Source organism: Heptranchias perlo, unplaced genomic scaffold (assembly GCF_035084215.1).
Source record: "Heptranchias perlo isolate sHepPer1 unplaced genomic scaffold, sHepPer1.hap1 HAP1_SCAFFOLD_270, whole genome shotgun sequence".
NCBI lineage: Eukaryota > Metazoa > Chordata > Chondrichthyes > Hexanchiformes > Hexanchidae > Heptranchias > Heptranchias perlo.
The window spans coordinates 87,155-109,246 of record NW_027139282.1 but is presented as its reverse complement, the minus strand read 5'-3'; the positions used below and the strand labels follow the sequence as shown (position 1 = coordinate 109,246).

At 57.8% G+C, this 22,092-nt stretch overlaps 1 protein-coding gene across 1 annotated transcript; it reads left to right on the top strand.

Annotated features, from left to right (window-relative positions):
- Positions 1–713: 713 nt before the first annotated feature.
- Positions 714–21,793, top strand: LOC137310696 (mitogen-activated protein kinase kinase kinase 13-like; the record flags this gene model as incomplete). The annotated part of the gene is made up of 6 exons (XM_067978372.1): positions 714–844; positions 6,535–6,669; positions 14,547–15,225; positions 16,044–16,114; positions 16,600–16,903; positions 21,293–21,793. Coding segments are annotated over 6 exons (1,422 nt in total), but the record flags the coding sequence as incomplete, so codon positions are not given.
- Between the last annotated feature and the right edge of the window lie 299 nt (positions 21,794–22,092).

Here is a 22,092-nt window from a genome sequence, read left to right as displayed (position 1 = left end):
TGGGGGAGTGAGGGGGAGTGGGGGGTCTCTGGGTGTTCCTGTCACTAACCCTGCCCCTGTCTGTCTGTCTGGGTGGTGGGAGTGAGGGGGGAGTGAGGGGGGAGTGAGGGGGAGTGGGGGGTCTCTGGGTGTTCCTGTCACTAACCCTGCCCCTGTCTGTCTGTCTGGGTGGGAGTGAGGGGGGAGTGAGGGGGGAGTGGGGGGTCTCTGGGTGTTCTTGTCACTAACCCTGCCCCTGTCTGTCTGGGTGGTGGGAGTGAGGGGGGAGTGAGGGGAGTGGGGGGTCTCTGGGTGTTCCTGTCACTAACCCTGCCCCTGTCTGTCTGGGTGGTGGGAGTGAGGGGGGAGTGAGGGGGGAGTGAGGGGGGAGTGAGGGGGGAGTGGGGGGTCTCTGGGTGTTCTTGTCACTAACCCTGCCCCTGTCTGTCTGGGTGGTGGGAGTGAGGGGGGAGTGAGGGGGGAGTGGGGGGTCTCTGGGTGTTCCTGTCACTAACCCTGCCCCTGTCTGTCTGGGTGGTGGGAGTGAGGGGGGAGTGAGGTGGGAGTGAGGGGGAGTGGGGGGGGTCTCTGGGTGTTCCTGTCACTAACCCTGCCCCTGTCTGTCTGGGTGGGAGTGAGGTGGGAGTGAGGGGGGAGTGAGGGGGGAGTGAGGTGGGAGTGAGGGGGAGTGAGGGGCAGTGGGGGGTCTCTGGGTGTTCCTGTCACTAACCCTGCCCCTGATCCACAGGCACGCTCTCGATATCCGGGAACACTACGAGCGGAAGCTGGAACGAGCCAACAATCTGTACATGGAGCTCAACGCCGTGATGTTACAGCTCGAGTTAAAGGAGAAGGAGCTCCTCAGGTCAGAGGTCACGGGGTTAGATTAGTCCCGAGGTCAGAGGTCGTGGGGTGAGACGCGATCTCGCTCCGTCCCTCCCTCCGCCGCCCCTCGAGACCTCACTCCGACCCTCCCTCCTCGAACCCTCCGATTCACTCTCCCTCCCTCCTCTAACCCCCGATTCACTCTCCCTCCCTCCTCTAACCCCCGATTCACTCTCCCTCCCTCCTCTAACCCCCGATTCACTCTCCCTCCCTCCTCTAACCCTCCGATTCACTCTCCCTCCCTCCTCTAACCCCCGATTCACTCTCCCTCCCTCCTCTAACCCCCGATTCACTCTCCCTCCCTCCTCTAACCCCCCGATTCACTCTCCCTCCCTCCTCTAACCCCCGATTCACTCTCCCTCCCTCCTCGAACCCCCCGATTCACTCTCCCTCCCTCCTCTAACCCCCCGATTCACTCTCCCTCCCTCCTCTAACCCCCGATTCACTCTCCCTCCCTCCTCTAACCCCCCGATTCACTCTCCCTCCCTCCTCTAACCCTCCGATTCACTCTCCCTCCCTCCTCTAACCCCCGATTCACTCCTCCCTCCCTCCTCTAACCCTCGATTCACTCTCCCTCCCTCCTCTAACCCCCGATTCACTCTCCCTCCCTCCTCTAACCCCCGATTCACTCTCCCTCCCTCCTCTAACCCTCGATTCACTCTCCCTCCCTCCTCTAACCCCCGATTCACTCTCCCTCCCTCCTCTAACCCTCGATTCACTCTCCCTCCCTCCTCTAACCCCCGATTCACTCTCCCTCCCTCCTCTAACCCCCGATTCACTCTCCCTCCCTCCTCTAACCCTCGATTCACTCTCCCTCCCTCCTCTAACCCCCGATTCACTCTCCCTCCCTCCTCTAACCCTCGATTCACTCTCCCTCCCTCCTCTAACCCCCGATTCACTCTCCCTCCCTCCTCTAACCCCCGATTCACTCTCCCTCCCTCCTCTAACCCCCGATTCACTCTCCCTCCCTCCTCTAACCCCCCGATTCACTCTCCCTCCCTCCTCTAACCCTCCGATTCACTCTCCCTCCCTCCTCTAACCCACCGATTCACTCTCCCTCCCTCCTCTAACCCTCGATTCACTCTCCCTCCCTCCTCTAACCCCCGATTCACTCTCCCTCCCTCCTCTAACCCTCGATTCACTCTCCCTCCCTCCTCTAACCCCCGATTCACTCTCCCTCCCTCCTCTAACCCCCCGATTCACTCTCCCTCCCTCCTCTAACCCTCCGATTCACTCTCCCTCCCTCCTCTAACCCCCCGATTCACTCTCCCTCCCTCCTCTAACCCCCGATTCACTCTCCCTCCCTCCTCTAACCCCCCGATTCACTCTCCCTCCCTCCTCTAACCCCCGATTCACTCTCCTCCCTCCTCTAACCCTCCGATTCACTCTCCCTCCCTCCTCTAACCCCCCGATTCACTCTCCCTCCCTCCCTCTAACCCCCGATTCACTCTCCCTCCCTCCCTCTAACCCCCCGATTCACTCTCCCTCCCTCCTCTAACCCCCGATTCACTCTCCCTCCCTCCTCTAACCCCCCGATTCACTCTCCCTCCCTCCTCTAACCCCCCGATTCACTCTCCCTCCCTCCTCTAACCCCCCGATTCACTCTCCCTCCCTCCTCTAACCCCCCGATTCACTCTCCCTCCCTCCTCTAACCCCCCGATTCACTCTCCCTCCCTCCTCTAACCCCCGATTCACTCTCCCTCCCTCCTCTAACCCCCCGATTCACTCTCCCTCCCTCCTCTAACCCCCGATTCACTCTCCCTCCCTCCTCTAACCCCCCGATTCACTCTCCCTCCCTCCTCGAACCCCCCGATTCACTCTCCCTCCCTCCTCTAACCCCCGATTCACTCTCCCTCCCTCCTCTAACCCCCGATTCACTCTCCCTCCCTCCTCTAACCCCCCGATTCACTCTCCCTCCCTCCTCTAACCCCCCGATTCACTCTCCCTCCCTCCTCTAACCCCCGATTCACTCTCCTCCCTCCTCTAACCCCCGATTCACTCTCCCTCCCTCCTCTAACCCCCCGATTCACTCTCCCTCCCTCCTCTAACCCCCCGATTCACTCTCCCTCCCTCCTCTAACCCCCCGATTCACTCTCCCTCCCTCCTCTAACCCCCGATTCACTCTCCCTCCCTCCTCTAACCCCCGATTCACTCTCCCTCCCTCCTCTAACCCCCGATTCACTCTCCCTCCCTCCTCTAACCCCCGATTCACTCTCCCTCCCTCCTCTAACCCCCGATTCACTCTCCCTCCCTCCCTCTAACCCCCCGATTCACTCTCCCTCCCTCCTCTAACCCCCGATTCACTCTCCCTCCCTCCTCTAACCCCCGATTCACTCTCCCTCCCTCCTCTAACCCCCCGATTCACTCTCCCTCCCTCCTCTAACCCCCGATTCACTCTCCCTCCCTCCTCTAACCCCCGATTCACTCTCCCTCCCTCCTCTAACCCCCGATTCACTCTCCCTCCCTCCTCTAACCCCCCGATTCACTCTCCTCCCTCCTCTAACCCCCGATTCACTCTCCCTCCCTCCTCTAACCCCCGATTCACTCTCCCTCCCTCCTCTAACCCCCCGATTCACTCTCCCTCCCTCCTCTAACCCCCCGATTCACTCTCCCTCCCTCCTCTAACCCCCGATTCACTCTCCCTCCCTCCTCTAACCCCCGATTCACTCTCCCTCCCTCCTCTAACCCCCGATTCACTCTCCCTCCCTCCTCCAACCCCCCGATTCACTCTCCCTCCCTCCTCTAACCCCCCGATTCAATCTCCCTCCCTCCTCTAACCCCCGATTCACTCTCCCTCCCTCCTCCAACCCCCGATTCACTCTCCCTCCCTCCTCTAACCCCCCGATTCACTCTCCCTCCCTCCTCTAACCCCCGATTCACTCTCCCTCCCTCCTCTAACCCCCGATTCACTCTCCCTCCCTCCTCTAACCCCCCGATTCACTCTCCCTCCCTCCTCTAACCCCCCGATTCACTCTCCCTCCCTCCTCTAACCCCCCGATTCACTCTCCCTCCCTCCTCTAACCCCCCGATTCACTCTCCCTCCCTCCCTCTAACCCTCCGATTCACTCTCCCTCCCTCCCTCTAACCCCCCGATTCACTCTCCCTCCCTCCTCTAACCCCCGATTCACTCTCCCTCCCTCCTCTAACCCCCGATTCACTCTCCCTCCCTCCTCTAACCCCCCGATTCACTCTCCCTCCCTCCTCTAACCCCCCGATTCACTCTCCCTCCCTCCTCTAACCCCCGATTCACTCTCCCTCCCTCCTCTAACCCCCGATTCACTCTCCCTCCCTCCTCTAACCCCCGATTCACTCTCCCTCCCTCCTCCAACCCCCCGATTCACTCTCCCTCCCTCCTCCAACCCCCCGATTCACTCTCCCTCCCTCCTCTAACCCCCGATTCACTCTCCCTCCCTCCTCCAACCCCCCGATTCACTCTCCCTCCCTCCTCTAACCCCCCGATTCACTCTCCCTCCCTCCACTAACCCCCGATTCACTCTCCCTCCCTCCTCTAACCCCCCGATTCACTCTCCCTCCCTCCTCTAACCCCCCGATTCACTCTCCCTCCCTCCTCTAACCCCCGATTCACTCTCCCTCCCTCCTCTAACCCCCCGATTCACTCTCCCTCCCTCCTCTAACCCCCCGATTCACTCTCCCTCCCTCCTCTAACCCCCCGATTCACTCTCCCTCCCTCCTCTAACCCCCGATTCACTCTCCCTCCCTCCTCCAACCCCCGATTCACTCTCCCTCCCTCCTCTAACCCCCCGATTCACTCTCCCTCCCTCCTCTAACCCCCGATTCACTCTCCCTCCTCCTCTAACCCCCCGATTCACTCTCCCTCCCTCCTCTAACCCCCCGATTCACTCTCCCTCCCTCCTCTAACCCCCGATTCACACTCCCTCCCTCCTCTAACCCCCGATTCACTCTCCCTCCCTCCTCTAACCCCCGATTCACTCTCCCTCCCTCCTCTAACCCCCCGATTCACTCTCCCTCCCTCCTCTAACCCCCGATTCACTCTCCCTCCCTCCTCTAACCCCCCGATTCACTCTCCCTCCCTCCTCTAACCCCCGATTCACTCTGCCTCCCTCCTCTAACCCCCGATTCACTCTCCCTCCCTCCTCTAACCCCCCGATTCACTCTCCCTCCCTCCTCTAACCCCCCGATTCACTCTCCCTCCCTCCTCTAACCCCCGATTCACTCTCCCTCCCTCCCTCTAACCCTCCGATTCACTCTCCCTCCCTCCTCTAACCCCCCGATTCACTCTCCCTCCCTCCTCTAACCCCCGATTCACTCTCCCTCCCTCCTCTAACCCCCCGATTCACTCTCCCTCCCTCCTCTAACCCCCCGATTCACTCTCCCTCCCTCCTCTAACCCCCGATTCACTCTCCCTCCCTCCTCTAACCCCCGATTCACTCTCCCTCCCTCCTCCAACCCCCCGATTCACTCTCCCTCCCTCCTCTAACCCCCCGATTCACTCTCCCTCCCTCCTCTAACCCCCGATTCACTCTCCCTCCCTCCTCCAACCCCCGATTCACTCTCCCTCCCTCCTCTAACCCTCCGATTCACTCTCCCTCCCTCCTCTAACCCTCCGATTCACTCTCCCTCCCTCCTCTAACCCCCGATTCACTCTCCCTCCCTCCTCTAACCCCCGATTCACTCTCCCTCCCTCCTCTAACCCCCGATTCACTCTCCCTCCCTCCTCTAACCCCCGATTCACTCTCCCTCCCTCCTCTAACCCCGATTCACTCTCCCTCCCTCCTCTAACCCCCGATTCACTCTCCCTCCCTCTCTAACCCCCGATTCACTCTCCCTCCCTCCTCTAACCCCCCGATTCACTCTCCCTCCCTCCTCTAACCCTCCGATTCACTCTCCCTCCCTCCTCTAACCCCCGATTCACTCTCCCTCCCTCCTCTAACCCCCGATTCACTCTCCCTCCCTCCTCTAACCCCCGATTCACTCTCCCTCCCTCCTCTAACCCCCCGATTCACTCTCCCTCCCTCCTCTAACCCCCGATTCACTCTCCCTCCCTCCTCTAACCCTCCGATTCACTCTCCCTCCCTCCTCTAACCCCCCGATTCACTCTCCCTCCCTCCCTCTAACCCTCCGATTCACTCTCCCTCCCTCCCTCCTCCAACCCTCCGATTCATTCTCCCTCCCTCCTCCAACCCTCCGATTCACTCTCCCTCCCTCCTCCAACCCTCCGATTCACTCTCCCTCCCTCCTCTAACCCCCGATTCACTCTCCCTCCCTCCTCTAACCCCCGATTCACTCTCCCTCCCTCCTCTAACCCCCCGATTCACTCTCCCTCCCTCCTCTAACCCCCCGATTCACTCTCCCTCCCTCCTCTAACCCCCGATTCACTCTCCCTCCCTCCTCTAACCCCCGATTCACTCTCCCTCCCTCCTCTAACCCCTCGATTCACTCTCCCTCCCTCCTCTAACCCCCCGATTCACTCTCCCTCCCTCCTCTAACCCCCGATTCACTCTCCCTCCCTCCTCTAACCCCCCGATTCACTCTCCTCCCTCCTCTAACCCCCCGATTCACTCTCCCTCCCTCCTCTAACCCCCCGATTCACTCTCCCTCCCTCCTCTAACCCCCCGATTCACTCTCCCTCCCTCCTCGAACCCCCGACTCTCCCTCCCTCAGTACTCAGCACTGTTTTCCTTTCCACAGACGGGAACAAGCTTTGGACAAATCCTATCCTGGAATTTTTAAGCATCACTCTGTTCGTCCTCTGGTTCACGCGAATTCGGTCGAAAAACTTCTGAAGAAACGGAATGCGAGCCACAAACCGACTCACAGCAAACGGTCAGCACCGGGACTGAACCCCGATATACTGAGTGGGGGGACTGAACCCCGATATACTGAGTGAGGGGAGCGGGGACTGAACCCCGATATACTGAGTGAGGGGGGAGTGGGGGGACTGAACCCCGATATACTGAGTGAGGGGGGAGCGGGGGGGACTGAACCCCGATATACTGAGTGAGGGGGAGCGGGGACTGAACCCCGATATACTGTGTGAGGGGGGACTGAACCCAATATAGTGAGTGAGGGGGAGTGGGGACTGAACCCCGATATACTGAGTGAGAGGGAGTGGGGACTGAACCCCGATATACTGAGTGAGGGGAGCGGGGACTGAACCCCAATATACTGAGTGAGGGGGGAGCGGGGGGACTGAACCCCGATATACTGAGTGAGGGGGAGTGGGGACTGAACCCCGATATACTGAGTGAGGGGGAGCGGGGGGACTGAACCCCGATATACTGAGTGAGGGGGAGCGGGGGGACTGAACCCCGATATACTGAGTGAGGGGGAGCAGGGGGACTGAACCCCGATATACGGAGTCAGGGGGAGCAGGGGGACTGAACCCCGATATACTGAGTGAGGGGAGCGGGGACTGAACCCCGATATACTGAGTGAGGGGGAGCGGGGGGACTGAACCCCGATATACTGAGTGAGGGGGAGCGGGGGGACTGAACCCCGATATACTGAGTGAGGGGGAGCAGGGGGACTGAACCCCGATATACGGAGTCAGGGGGAGCAGGGGGACTGAACCCCGATATACTGAGTGAGGGGAGCGGGGACTGAACCCCGATATACTGAGTGAGGGGGAGCGGGGGGACTGAACCCCGATATACTGAGTGAGGGGGAGTGGGGACTGAACCCCGATATACTGAGTGAGGGGAGCGGGAACTGAACCCCAATATACTGAGTGAGGGGGGAGCGGGGGGACTGGACCCCAATATACTGAGTGAGGGGGAGTGGGGACTGAACCCCGATATACTGATTGAGGGGAGCCTGGGGACTGAACCCCGATATACTGAGTGAGGGGAGCGGGGACTGAACCCCGATATACTGAGTGAGGGGAGTGGGGACTGAACCCCGATATACTGAGTGAGGGGGAGCGGGGGGACTGAACCCCGATATACTGAGTGAGGGGGAGCCTGGGGACTGAACCCCGATATACTGAGTGGGGGGAGCGGGGGGACTGAACCCCGATATACGGAGTCAGGGGGAGCAGGGACTGAACCCCGATATACTGAGTGAGGGGGGAGCGGGGACTGACCCCGATATACTGAGTGAGGGGGAGCAGGGGGACTGAACCCCGATATACTGAGTGAGGGGGAGCAGGGACTGAACCCCGATATACTGAGTGAGGGGGAGCAGGGGGACTGAACCCCGATATACTGAGTGAGGGGGAGCAGGGACTGAACCCCGATATACTGAGTGAGGGGGGAGCGGGGACTGAACCCCGATATACTGAGTGAAGGGGAGCGGGGGGACTGAACCCCGATATACTGAGTGAGGGGGAGCGGGGGGACTGAACCCCGATATACTGAGTGAGGGGGAGTGGGGACTGAACCCCGATATACTGAGTGAGGGGGGACTGAACCCCGATATACTGAGTGAGGGGGGACTGAACCCCGATATACTGAGTGAGGGGGAGCAGGGGGACTGAACCCCGATATACTGAGTGAGGGGGGAGTGGGGACTGAACCCCGATATACTGAGTGAAGGGGAGCGGGGGGACTGAACCCCGATATACCAAGTGAGGGGGAGCGGGGGGACTGAACCCCGATGTACGGAGTGAGGGGGAGCGGGGGGACTGAACCCCAATATACTGAGTGAGGGGGAGCAGGGGGACTGAACCCCGATATACTGAGTGAGGGGAGCGGGGACTGAACCCCGATATACTGAGTGAGGGGGAGCAGGGGGACTGGACCCCGATATACCGAGTGAGGGGGAGCAGGGGGACTGGACCCCGATATACCGAGTGAGGGGGAGCGGGGACTGAACCCCGATATACCGAGTGAGGGGGAGCAGGGACTGAACCCCGATATACTGAGTGAGGGGGAGCCTGGGGACTGAACCCCGATATACTGAGTGGGGGGAGCGGGGGGACTGAACCCCGATATACGGAGTCAGGGGAAGGCGGGGGGACTGAACCCCGATATACGGAGTCAGGGGAGCAGGGACTGAACCCCGATATACTGAGTGAGGGGGGAGCAGGGACTGAACCCCGATATACTGAGTGAGGGGGAGCAGGGGGACTGAACCCCGATATACTGAGTGAGGGGGAGCCTGGGGACTGAACCCCGATATACTGAGTGGGGGGAGCGGGGGGACTGAACCCCGATATACGGAGTCAGGGGGAGCAGGGACTGAACCCCGATATACTGAGTGAGGGGGAGCGGGGACTGAACCCCGATATACTGAGTGAGGGGGAGCAGGGGGACTGAACCCCGATATACTGAGTGAGGGGGAGCAGGGACTGAACCCCGATATACTGAGTGAGGGGGAGCGGGGGGACTGAACCCCGATATACTGAGTGAGGGGGAGCCTGGGGACTGAACCCCGATATACTGAGTGGGGGGAGCGGGGGGACTGAACCCCGATATACGGAGTCAGGGGGAGCAGGGACTGAACCCCGATATACTGAGTGAGGGGGGAGCGGGGACTGAACCCCGATATACTGAGTGAGGGGGAGCAGGGGGACTGAACCCCGATATACTGAGTGAGGGGGAGCAGGGACTGAACCCCGATATACTGAGTGAGGGGGAGCGGGGGGACTGAACCCCGATATACTGAGTGAGGGGGAGCAGCGACTGAACCCCGATATACCGAGTGAGGGGTGAGCGGGGACTGAACCCCGATATACGGAGTGAGGGGGAGCGGGGACTGAACCCCGATATACGGAGTGAGGGGGAGCGGGGACTGAACCCCGATATACGGAGTGAGGGGGAGCGGGGACTGAACCCCGATATACGGAGTGAGGGGGGAGCGGGGGGACTGAACCCCGATATACTGAGTGAGGGGTGAGCGGGGGGACTGAACCCCGATATACTGAGTGAGGGGGAGCAGGGACTGAACCCCGATATACTGAGTGAGGGGGAGCGGGGGGACTGAACCCCGATATACTGAGTGAGGGGGAGCAGGGACTGAACCCCGATATACTGAGTGAGGGGGAGCGGGGACTGAACCCCGATATACGGAGTGAGGGGGAGCGGGGGGACTGAACCCCGATATACGGAGTGAGGGGGGAGCGGGGGGACTGAACCCCGATATACTGAGTGAGGGGAGCGGGGACTGAACCCCGATATACGGAGTGAGGGGGGAGCGGGGGGACTGAACCCCGATATACTGAGTGAGGGGGAGCGGGGACTGAACCCCGATATACTGAGTGAGGGGGAGCGGGGACTGAACCCCGATATACGGAGTGAGGGGGAGCGGGGACTGAACCCCGATATACGGAGTGAGGGGGAGCGGGGGGACTGAACCCCGATATACGGAGTGAGGGGGAGCGGGGGGACTGAACCCCGATATACGGAGTGAGGGGGGAGCGGGGGGACTGAACCCCGATATACTGAGTGAGGGGGAGCGGGGACTGAACCCCGATATACGGAGTGAGGGGGGAGCGGGGGGACTGAACCCCGATATACTGAGTGAGGGGGAGCGGGGACTGAACCCCGATATACTGAGTGAGGGGGAGCGGGGACTGAACCCCGATATACTGAGTGAGGGGGAGCGGGGACTGAACCCCGATATACGGAGTGAGGGGGAGCGGGGACTGAACCCGATATACGGAGTGAGGGGGGAGCGGGGGGACTGAACCCCGATATACTGAGTGAGGGGGGAGCGGGGGGACTGAACCCCGATATACGGAGTGAGGGGGAGCGGGGACTGAACCCCGATATACTGAGTGAGGGGGGAGCGGGGACTGAACCCCAATATACTGAGTGAGGGGGGAGCGGGGGGACTGAACCCCGATATACTGAGTGAGGGGGAGCGGGGACTGAACCCCGATATACGGAGTGAGGGGGAGCGGGGACTGAACCCCGATATACGGAGTGAGGGGGAGCGGGGACTGAACCCCGATCTCCTGAGTGAGGGGGGAGTGGGGACTGAACCCCGATATACGGAGTGAGGGGGGAGCGGGGACTGAACCCCGATATACGGAGTGAGGGGGGAGCGGGGACTGAACCCCGATATACTGAGTGAGGGGAAGCGGGGGGACTGAACCCCGATATACTGAGTGAGGGGGAGCGGGGGGACTGAACCCCGATATACTGAGTGAGGGGGAGTGGGGACTGAACCCCGATATACTGAGTGAGGGGTGCGGGGGACTGAACCCCAATATACTGAGTGAGGGGGGAGCGGGGGGACTGGACCCCAATATACTGAGTGAGGGGGAGTGGGGACTGAACCCCGATATACTGAGTGAGGGGGAGCCTGGGGACTGAACCCCGATATACTGAGTGGGGGGAGCGGGGGGACTGAACCCCGATATACTGAGTCAGGGGGAGCAGGGACTGAACCCCGATATACTGAGTGAGGGGGGAGCGGGGACTGAACCCCGATATACTGAGTGAGGGGGAGCAGGGGGACTGAACCCCGATATACTGAGTGAGGGGAGCAGGGACTGAACCCCGATATACGGAGTGAGGGGGGAGCGGGGACTGAACCCCGATATACTGAGTGAGGGGAGTGGGGACTGAACCCCGATATACTGAGTGAGGGGGGACTGAACCCCGATATACTGAGTGAGGGGGAGCAGGGGGACTGAACCCCGATATACTGAGTGAGGGGGGACTGAACCCCGATATACTGAGTGAGGGGGAGTGGGGACTGAACCCCGATATACTGAGTGAGGGGGGACTGAACCCCGATATACTGAGTGAAGGGGAGCGGGGGGACTGAACCCCGATATACCAAGTGAGGGGAGCGGGGGGACTGAACCCCGATATACTGAGTGAGGGGAGCGGGACTGAACCCCGATATACTGAGTGAGGGGGGACTGAACCCCGATATACTGAGTGAGGGGGAGCGGGGACTGAACCCCGATATACGGAGTGAGGGGGGAGCGGGGGGACTGAACCCCGATATACGGAGTGAGGGGGAGCGGGGGACTGAACCCCGATATACGGAGTGAGGGGGGAGCGGGGACTGAACCCCGATATACTGAGTGAGGGGGGAGCGGGGACTGAACCCCGATATACTGAGTGAGGGGGAGCGGGGACTGAACCCCGATATACGGAGTGAGGGGGAGCGGGGACTGAACCCCGATATACGGAGTGAGGGGGAGCGGGGGGACTGAACCCCGATATACGGAGTGAGGGGGGAGCGGGGGGACTGAACCCCGATATACTGAGTGAGGGGGAGCGGGGACTGAACCCCGATATACGGAGTGAGGGGGGAGCGGGGGGACTGAACCCCGATATACTGAGTGAGGGGGAGCGGGGACTGAACCCCGTTATACTGAGTGAGGGGGAGCGGGGACTGAACCCCGATATACGGAGTGAGGGGGAGCGGGGACTGAACCCCGATATACGGAGTGAGGGGGAGCGGGGGGACTGAACCCCGATATACGGAGTGAGGGGGGAGCGGGGGGACTGAACCCCGATATACTGAGTGAGGGGGGAGCGGGGGGACTGAACCCCGATATACGGAGTGAGGGGGAGCGGGGACTGAACCCCGATATACGGAGTGAGGGGGGAGCGGGGACTGAACCCCAATATACTGAGTGAGGGGGGAGCGGGGGGACTGAACCCCGATATACTGAGTGAGGGGGAGCGGGGACTGAACCCCGATATACGGAGTGAGGGGGAGCGGGGACTGAACCCCGATATACGGAGTGAGGGGGAGCGGGGACTGAACCCCGATCTCCTGAGTGAGGGGGGAGTGGGGACTGAACCCCGATATACGGAGTGAGGGGGGAGCGGGGACTGAACCCCGATATACGGAGTGAGGGGGGAGCGGGGACTGAACCCCGATATACTGAGTGAGGGGAAGCGGGGGGACTAAACCCCGATATACTGAGTGAGGGGGAGCGGGGGGACTGAACCCCGATATACTGAGTGAGGGGGGAGCGGGGGGACTGAACCCCGATATACGGAGTGAGGGGGAGCGGGGACTGAACCCCGATATACGGAGTGAGGGGGGAGCGGGGACTGAACCCCAATATACTGAGTGAGGGGGGAGCGGGGGGACTGAACCCCGATATACTGAGTGAGGGGGAGCGGGGACTGAACCCCGATATACGGAGTGAGGGGGAGCGGGGACTGAACCCCGATATACGGAGTGAGGGGGAGCGGGGACTGAACCCCGATCTCCTGAGTGAGGGGGGAGTGGGGACTGAACCCCGATATACGGAGTGAGGGGGGAGCGGGGACTGAACCCCGATATACGGAGTGAGGGGGGAGCGGGGACTGAACCCCGATATACTGAGTGAGGGGAAGCGGGGGGACTAAACCCCGATATACTGAGTGAGGGGGAGCGGGGGGACTGAACCCCGATATACTGAGTGAGGGGGAGTGGGGACTGAACCCCGATATACTGAGTGAGGGGTGCGGGGACTGAACCCCAATATACTGAGTGAGGGGGGAGCGGGGGGACTGGACCCCAATATACTGAGTGAGGGGGAGTGGGGACTGAACCCCGATATACTGAGTGAGGGGGAGCCTGGGGACTGAACCCCGATATACTGAGTGGGGGGAGCGGGGGGACTGAACCCCGATATACTGAGTCAGGGGAGCAGGGACTGAACCCCGATATACTGAGTGAGGGGGGAGCGGGGACTGAACCCCGATATACTGAGTGAGGGGGAGCAGGGGGACTGAACCCCGATATACTGAGTGAGGGGAGCAGGGACTGAACCCCGATATACGGAGTGAGGGGGGAGCGGGGACTGAACCCCGATATACTGAGTGAGGGGGAGTGGGGACTGAACCCCGATATACTGAGTGAGGGGGGACTGAACCCCGATATACTGAGTGAGGGGGAGCAGGGGGACTGAACCCCGATATACTGAGTGAGGGGGGACTGAACCCCGATATACTGAGTGAGGGGGAGTGGGGACTGAACCCCGATATACTGAGTGAGGGGGGACTGAACCCCGATATACTGAGTGAAGGGGAGCGGGGGGACTGAACCCCGATATACCAAGTGAGGGGAGCGGGGGGACTGAACCCCGATATACTGAGTGAGGGGGAGCGGGACTGAACCCCGATATACTGAGTGAGGGGGGACTGAACCCCGATATACTGAGTGAGGGGGAGCGGGGACTGAACCCCGATATACGGAGTGAGGGGGGAGCGGGGGGACTGAACCCCGATATACGGAGTGAGGGGGAGCGGGGACTGAACCCCGATATACGGAGTGAGGGGGGAGCGGGGACTGAACCCCGATATACTGAGTGAGGGGGGAGCGGGGGACTGAACCCCGATATACTGAGTGAGGGGGGAGCGGGGGGACTGAACCCCGATATACTGAGTGAGGGGGGAGCGGGGGGACTGGACCCCGATATACTGAGTGAGGGGGAGCGGGGACTGAACCCCGATATACTGAGTGAGGGGGGAGCGGGGACTGAACCCCGATATACTGAGTGAGGGGGGAGCGGGGGGACTGAACCCCGATATACTGAGTGAGGGGGGAGCGGGGGGACTGGACCCCGATATACTGAGTGAGGGGGAGCGGGGACTGAACCCCGATATACTGGAGGGAACGAGGAGCCTGCCTGACCTCTCGTGATTGGGCGCCCTCCAGTGACAGCTCCCAGGTCATGGGATGGGCTGACCTGTAACACCGGATGATTGGCCGATCGGACCTGCCCCGGGCGGGGCCAAAGGTCAGAGCTGCCCCGGGCGGGGCCAAAGGTCAGTCCTGACCCCTCTTGTTGTCCGTTACAGGCCGGATATCCTGAGGTCGGAGGTCATCTTGCCGTCGCTGGACTCGGCGGCCACCCAGGTGACCATCCCCGGCTGTCAGAAGCTGTCGGGCTCTCCGGGCAAGTCCCGCCATCGAGCGAAGCCCAGGTACCGGAAGGGGAGCAGTAAGGGGAGTCACGGGGACCTGCTGGGATTAGCAAAAGCTGCAGGCCTGAGGGGAGGCCTGTGTGCAGTTCACAGCCCAGCCTGCACCGACCTGCTGACTCCCTGCTCACAGAACTTCCGCTACTTTGGACCGGCTGCTGCTCTCCGCAGCCTCCCCCACGACTTGCTGCAGAAGAAGCTGTCCTCGTCCAGCCCTGACCTCATCAGCACCACGAGGGAGGCCGACCCCCAGCGCAACCGCCTCGAGACGGGCCCCGACCCCGGCCCCAACCCTGACCCTCGCAGCGGACATGGACCCAGCCAGAGGCTGCAGCCGGTGGCAGAGACACTCACTCCCTCCAGCAGCTCCGCCTCGCCCGGAGACAAGGTCGGACCACTGGGAGCTCCCCGGGCACTGACGGAGGGCACGCAGCCCGTCCGAGCACAGACACCGGCCGAGGGACCCAGGAAACGGAAGCAGAAACCGGCCGAGGGCTCAGCCCAGGAACAGGCGTCAGTGACCAGCGTTCGAGGCCTCCCTGGTCCAAGGAAACAGGTATCGGACAGCCCGAGAGGCCTCCCCGGGTAACGCTCACCAGGCGTGACGCTCACCGGGCGTGTGTGTGAGACACTCCCCCGCGTGTGTGTGAGACACTCCCCCGCGTGTGTGAGACACTCCCCCGCGTGTGTGTGAGAGACACTCCCCCGCGTGTGTGTGTGTGAGACACTCCCCCGTGTGTGTGTGTGAGACACTCCCCCGTGTGTGTGTGTGAGACACTCCCCCGCGTGTGTGACACTCCCCCCCGCGTGTGTGAGACACTCGCCCGTGTGTGTGTGTGTGTGTGAGAGACACTCGCCCGTGTGTGTGTGTGTGTGTGACACTCCCCCCGTGTGTGAGACACTCCCCTGTGTGTGTGTGTGAGACACTCCCCCATGTGTGTGAGAGAGAGAGACACACACACACACACACGGGGGTGAGAGACACTCCCCCGTGTGTGTCTGTGTGTGAGAGAGACACTCCCCCGTGTGTGTGAGAGAGACACTCCCCCGTGTGTGTGAGAGAGACACTCCCCCGTGTGTGTGTGTGTGTGAGACACTCCCGTGTGTGTGTGATACTCCCCCGCGCGTGTGAGAGAGTGTGTGTGTGTGTGTGTGTGAGTCTCCCCGTTACACTCCCCCGTGTATGTGTGTGAGTCTCCCCGTTACACTCCCCGTGTATGTGTGTGACTCTTCCCCCTGTGACTCCCCCGTGTATGTGTGTGCCACCCCCCCGTGTGACACTCTCTGTGACTGTCCCTTGTGTAACTCTCGAGGGGGGGTTTTGGGGTCTGTCCGTGACCTTCACTGACCTTTACGGAATTTCAATTCCTACAGAAAAGAGGCGTCTCCTCGGAGGAAGAGGAGGGTGAGGTCGACAGTGAGGTGGAGTTCCCACGGAGACAGAGGTGAGAGGTTAAACTCTTCGGCCTCAGTGAATAGGCTCAGGACCATTTCATGTTGCCTAAATATTGTTCCCGTATTAACCCCCTGCCTTCAGTGACCCCCCTCCCCCCACCCGTTTGGGTCTCGGGGTCTTTGGGGGTGGCTGCGGGCGAGGCGGGTCTTTGGGATGTATTGCCTGTCCACGTTAATGGAAATATGTGAACGTGTCACGCTGTAATTACAGCCTCCCACCAGTAGAGGTGCTGTGTTGCCACCAGTGGCCGGCAGGTGTAATTACAGCGTGACGTTTACATAAGAAATTCCCATTATAAATGTGAAGCTAGGAATTTGTAACTGGAAATATGTATCAGGACGGAATGGGGGCTGTATTAAATCTGTCCCAAACCAGTTAACCTCTGCCCTCTGACCCCCACGTCACCTGAAGATGACACCAGCTGTGACTGGGAGCTGGACAGGTTTTAATCTGATTCCTGTTTCCTTCCCACAGACGGAGTGGCTGCTTCAGCACCTGTCAATCTCTCTCCACATTCAGTTCTGAGAATTTCTCCGTTTCCGACGGTGATGAAGGGAATACGAGCGACCTGTCCCACAGCTGCACTCCAGATGTGCTCAGTACCAACACGGACGATCGTTTGGACGATAAATCAGACGACATCCTTTCCCAGAGCTCGGAGATTCCCGTCGACCTGCTCCTGCAGTCAGACGGATTGTCGGAGAAAGAGGCAGCTCTTCAGCAGGTGAAGAATCAGGTGGCTTCAGGGAGGCTTTGCTCCGAGGTGGCTCAGTGTGAGGTTCGTACCAATCTCCACCCATTTGTTAGTGAAAAGGTGAAAAATATCGAATATTCATCTCCTCCCACAGCCCGGGTACTCTACCCACCCCTTTCATCTCCTCCCACAGCCCATGTACACTCTCCCCCTTCATAGACTGAGGGGCATAGATAAGGTAGATAGTCAAAATCTTTTCCCAAAGGTAGGGGAGTCTATAACGAGGGGGCATAGATTTAAGGTGAGAGGGGCAATTTGTTCACTCAAAGGGTGGTGAGTGTCTGGAACGAGCTGCCAGAGGCAGTAGTAGAGGCGGGTACAATTTTGTCTTTGAAAAAGCATTTGGACAGTTACATGGGTAAGATGGGTATCGAGGGATATGGGCCAAGTGCAGGCACTTGGGACTAGCTTAGTGGTATAAACTGGGCGGCATGGACATGTTGGGCCGAAGGGCCTGTTTCCATGTTGTAAACTTCTATGATTCTATGATTCTATGACTCTCCCCATCCATCTAATCTCCTCCCACACCCCATGTATACTCCCAATCACTCTCCCACCCATTTAATCCCCTCCCACAACCCCTGTACACTCCCCACCCATTTAATCCCCTCCCACAGCCCGTGTACACTCTCCCCATCCATTTAATCTCCTCCCACAGCCCCTATACACTCTTCCCCTCTCCTGTGGGAACTTCCTCTTAAATCCTTCGCTGCCCTGTAAATCTTCCAGTCCAGTTGTTGATGAGCCTGCATTTCTCCACACTGTAGCTGGGAGAAGTGAAGCCAGGACCGAGGTCCACCAGTCTGGCCAGTTGTCGTGGTGCAAAAAGGTACCAACGATATAGGTAAAAAACGGGATGAGGTCCTACAAGCTGAATTTAGGGAGTTAGGAGTTAAACTAAAAAGTAGGACCTCAAAGGTAGTAATCTCAGGATTGCTACCAGTGCCACGGGTTAGTCAGAGTAGGAATGACAGGATAGCTAGGATGAATACGTGGCTTGAGAGATAGTGCAAGAGGGAGGGATTCAAATTCCTGGGCCATTGGAACCGGTTCTGGGGGAGGTGGGACCAGTACAAATTGGACGGTCTGCATTTGGGCAGGACTGGAACCAATGTTCGAGGGGGAGTGTTTGCTAGTGCTGTTGGGGAGGGTTTAAACTAATGTGGCAGGGGGATGGGAACCGATGCAGGACGTCAGTGGGAAATAAAGTGGTGACAGAAACAAAAGGCAGTAAGGGAGAGTGTACAAAACATGACCGGACAGATGGTCTGAGAAAGCAGGGCAAAGACCAAGGGAAGTCTAGATTAAACTGCATTTATTTCAATGCAAGAAGTCTGATGGGCAAGGCAGATGAACTCAGGGCATGGATGGGTACATGGGACTGGGATGTTATAGCTATTACTGAAACATGGCTAAGGGAGGGGCAGGACTGGCAGCTCAATGTTCCAGGGTACAGATGCTATAGGAAAGATAGAGCAGGAGGTAAGAGAGGAGGGGGAGTTGCGTTCTTGATTAGGGAGAACATCACGGCAGTAGTGAGAGGGGATATATCCGAGGGTTCGCCCACTGAGTCTATATGGGTAGAACTGAAAAATAAGAAGGGAGAGATCACTTTGATAGGATTGTACTACAGACCCCCAAATAGTCAACGGGAAATTGAGGAGCAAATATGTGAGGAGATTACAGACAGCTGCAAGAAAAATAGGGTGGTAATAGTAGGGGACTTTAACTTTCCCAACATTGACTGGGACAGCCATAGCATTAGGGGCTTGGATGGAGAGAAATTTGTGGAGTGTATTCAGGAGGAATTTCTCATTCAGTATGTGGATGGCCCGACTAGAGAGGGGGCAAAACTTGACCTCCTCTTGGGAAATAAGGAAGGGCAGGTGACAGAAGTGTTAGTGAGGGATCACTTTGGGACCAGTGATCATAATTCCATTAGTTTTAAGATAGCTATGGAGAAGGATAGGTCTGGCCCAAAAGTTAAAATTCTAAATTGGGGAAAGGCCAATTTTGATGGTATTAGACAGGAACTTTCAGAAGTTGATTGGGAGAGTCTGTTGGCAGGCAAAGGACGTCTGGTAAGTGGGAGGCTTTCAAAAGTGTGTTAACCAGGGTTCAGGGTAAGCACATTCCTTATAAAGTGAAGGGCAAGGCTGGTAGAAGTAGGGAACCTTGGATGACTCGGGAGATTGAGGCACTAGTCAAAAAGAAGAAGGAGGCATATGACATGCATAGACAGCTGGGATCAAGTGGATCCCTTGAAGAGTATAGAGATTGCCGGAGTAGAGTTAAGAGAGAAATCAGGAGGGCAAAAAGGGGACATGAGATTGCTTTGGCAGATAAGGCAAAGGAGAATCCAAAGAGCTTCTACAAATACATAAAGGGCAAAAGAGTAACTAGGGAGAGAGTAGGGCCTCTTAAGGATCAACAAGGTCATCTATGTGCGGAACCACAAGAGATGGGTGAGATCCTGAATGAATATTTCACATCGGTATTTACGGTTGAGAAAGGCATGGATGTTAGGGAACTTGGGGAAATAAATAGTGATGTCTTGAGGAGTGTACATATTACAGAGAGGGAGGTGCTGGAAGTCTTAACGTGCATCAAGGTAGATAAATCTCTGGGACCTGATGAAATGTATCCCAGGACGTTATGGGAGGTTAGGGAGGAAATTGCGGGTCCCCTAGCAGAGATATTTGAATCATCGACAGCTACAGGTGAGGTGCCTGAAGATTGGAGGGTAGCAAATGTTGTGCCTTTGTTTAAGAAGGGCGGCAGGGAAAAGCCTGGGAACTACAGACCGGTGAGCCTGACATCTGTAGTGGGTAAGTTGTTAGAGGGTATTCTGAGGGACAGGATCTACAGGCATTTGGAGAGGCAGGGACTAATTAGGAACAGTCAGCATGGTTTTGTGAGAGGAAAATCATGTCTCACGAATTTGATTGAGTTTTTTGAAGGGGTAACCAAGAAGATAGATGAGGGCTGTGCAGTAGACGTGGTCTACATGGACTTTAGCAAAGCCTTTGACAAGGTACCACATGGTAGGTTGTTACATAAGGTTAAATCTCATGGGATCCAAGGTGAGGTAGCCAATTGGATACAAAATTGGATTGACGACAGAAGACAGAGGGTGGTTGTAGAGGGTTGTTTTTCAAACTGGAGGCCTGTGACCAGCGGTGTGCCTCAGGGATCGGTGCTGGGTCCGCTGTTATTTGTTATTTATATTAATGATTTGGATGATAATTTAGGAGGCATGGTTAGTAAGTTTGCAGATGACACCAAGATTGGTGGCATTGTGGACAGTGAAGAAGGTTATCTAGGATTGCAACGGGATCTTGATAAATTGGGCCAGTGGGCTGATGAATGGCAGATGGAGTTTAATTTAGATAAATGTGAGGTGATGCATTTTGGTAGATCGAATCGGGCCAGGACCTACTCCGTTAATGGTAGGGTGTTGGGGAGAGTTATAGAACAAAGAGATCTAGGAGTACAAGTTCATAGCTCCTTGAAAGTGGAGTCACAGGTGGATAGGGTGGTGAAGAAGGCATTCAGCATGCTTGGTTTCATTGGTCAGAACATTGAATACAGGAGTTGGGATGTCTTGTTGAAGTTGTACAGGGCATTGGTGAGGCCACACTTGGAATACTGTGTACAGTTCTGGTCACCCTATTATAGAAAGGATATTAATAAACTAGAAAGAGTGCAGAAAAGATTTACTCGGATGCTACCGGGACTTGGTGGTTTGACTTATAGGGAGAGGTTGGATAGACTGAGACTTTTTTCCCTGGAGAGTAGGAGGTTTAGGGGTGATCTTATAGAAGTCTATAAAATAATGAGGGGCATAGATAAGGTAGATAGTCAAAATCTTTTCCCAAAGGTAGGGGAGTCTATAACAAGGGGGCATAGATTTAAGGTGAGGGGAGAGATACAAAAGGGTCCAGAGGGGCAATTTTTTCACTCAAAGGGTGGTGAGTGTCTGGAACGAGCTGCCAGAGGCAGTAGTAGAGGCGGGTACAATTTTGTCTTTTAAAAAGTATTTGGACAGTTACATGGGTAAGATGGGTATAGAGGGATATGGGCCAAGTACAGGCAATTGGGACTAGCTTAGTGGCATAAACTGGGCGACATGGACATGTTGGGCCGAAGGGCCTGTTTCCATGTTGTAAACTTCTATGATTCTATCTCCACATCATGAAATGGTGGTAAAAGCAGACTCAATAATAACTTTCAAAAAGGAATTGGATAAATACTCGAAGGGGAAAAATTTGCAAGGCTATGCAGAAAGAGCAGGGGAGTGGGACTCATTGGATAGCTCTTTCAGAGAGCCGGCACAGGCAGGATGGGTCGAATGGCCTCCTTCTGTGCTGTATCATTCTATGACCACTTCTTGTGTGATCCACTTTTCCACAGAGCCCGTTACAGTACGAAGATTCTGACTGCGACGTTCCAGAAATGGATCTTTCCGGCTCCGCAGACACATCCCACAAATCGCGAAGCTCATCGTCATGGTAACGCGGAGATGGAGGATGTAAATAGTTTTATTCAGACGGACTGCAATAAACATTATCACAATCGTGGAACAAATTCAGACCCCACCTCACTGAGGCCGTGTATCAGGGATTATTCTGCTGTTAATGACGGAAATATTTCCCCGTTTATTTAAAGACCTCGACTGTAATATTTTAGGTGCTGAACATTCCTATCCACACACAGTGGGACAGGAGCACGATTTTAACCCTGGTCCTGGGGCTGATGAGGAGCCCCAACCCGGAACGGAGTGAGCAGGACTGGAGGAAACCGGGCATCGCCCAGAGCCCGAGGTCACTCACAGCTCGTCGGGTACAGGTACAGGTACAGGTTTAATCGGTCTGTGACCGCTGGTCCGACATTAAACTTTATCATTTTAGACAAGCAATTGGAGTTTGTTTGTTTGAATCAAGCCTGAGTTCTGGCCCAGGGAGAGGGGAGTAGAGTGTGAACTGAGGCCAGAGAGAGAGGGGGGGAGGAGAGAGAGAGAGAGAAAGAGGGGGGGGGGAGGGGAGGAGGAGAAAGAGGGGAGGGGAGGAGGAGAAAGAGGGGGGGGGGGAAGGAGAAGGGAGGGGAGGAGAGAGAAAGAAAAGGAAGGGGCAAGGGAGAGAAAGGGGGGGAATGAGGGGGAAGAGGGAGGGGGAGAGAGAGAGAGAAAGGGTGGGGGGGGGAGGAGGAGAGAG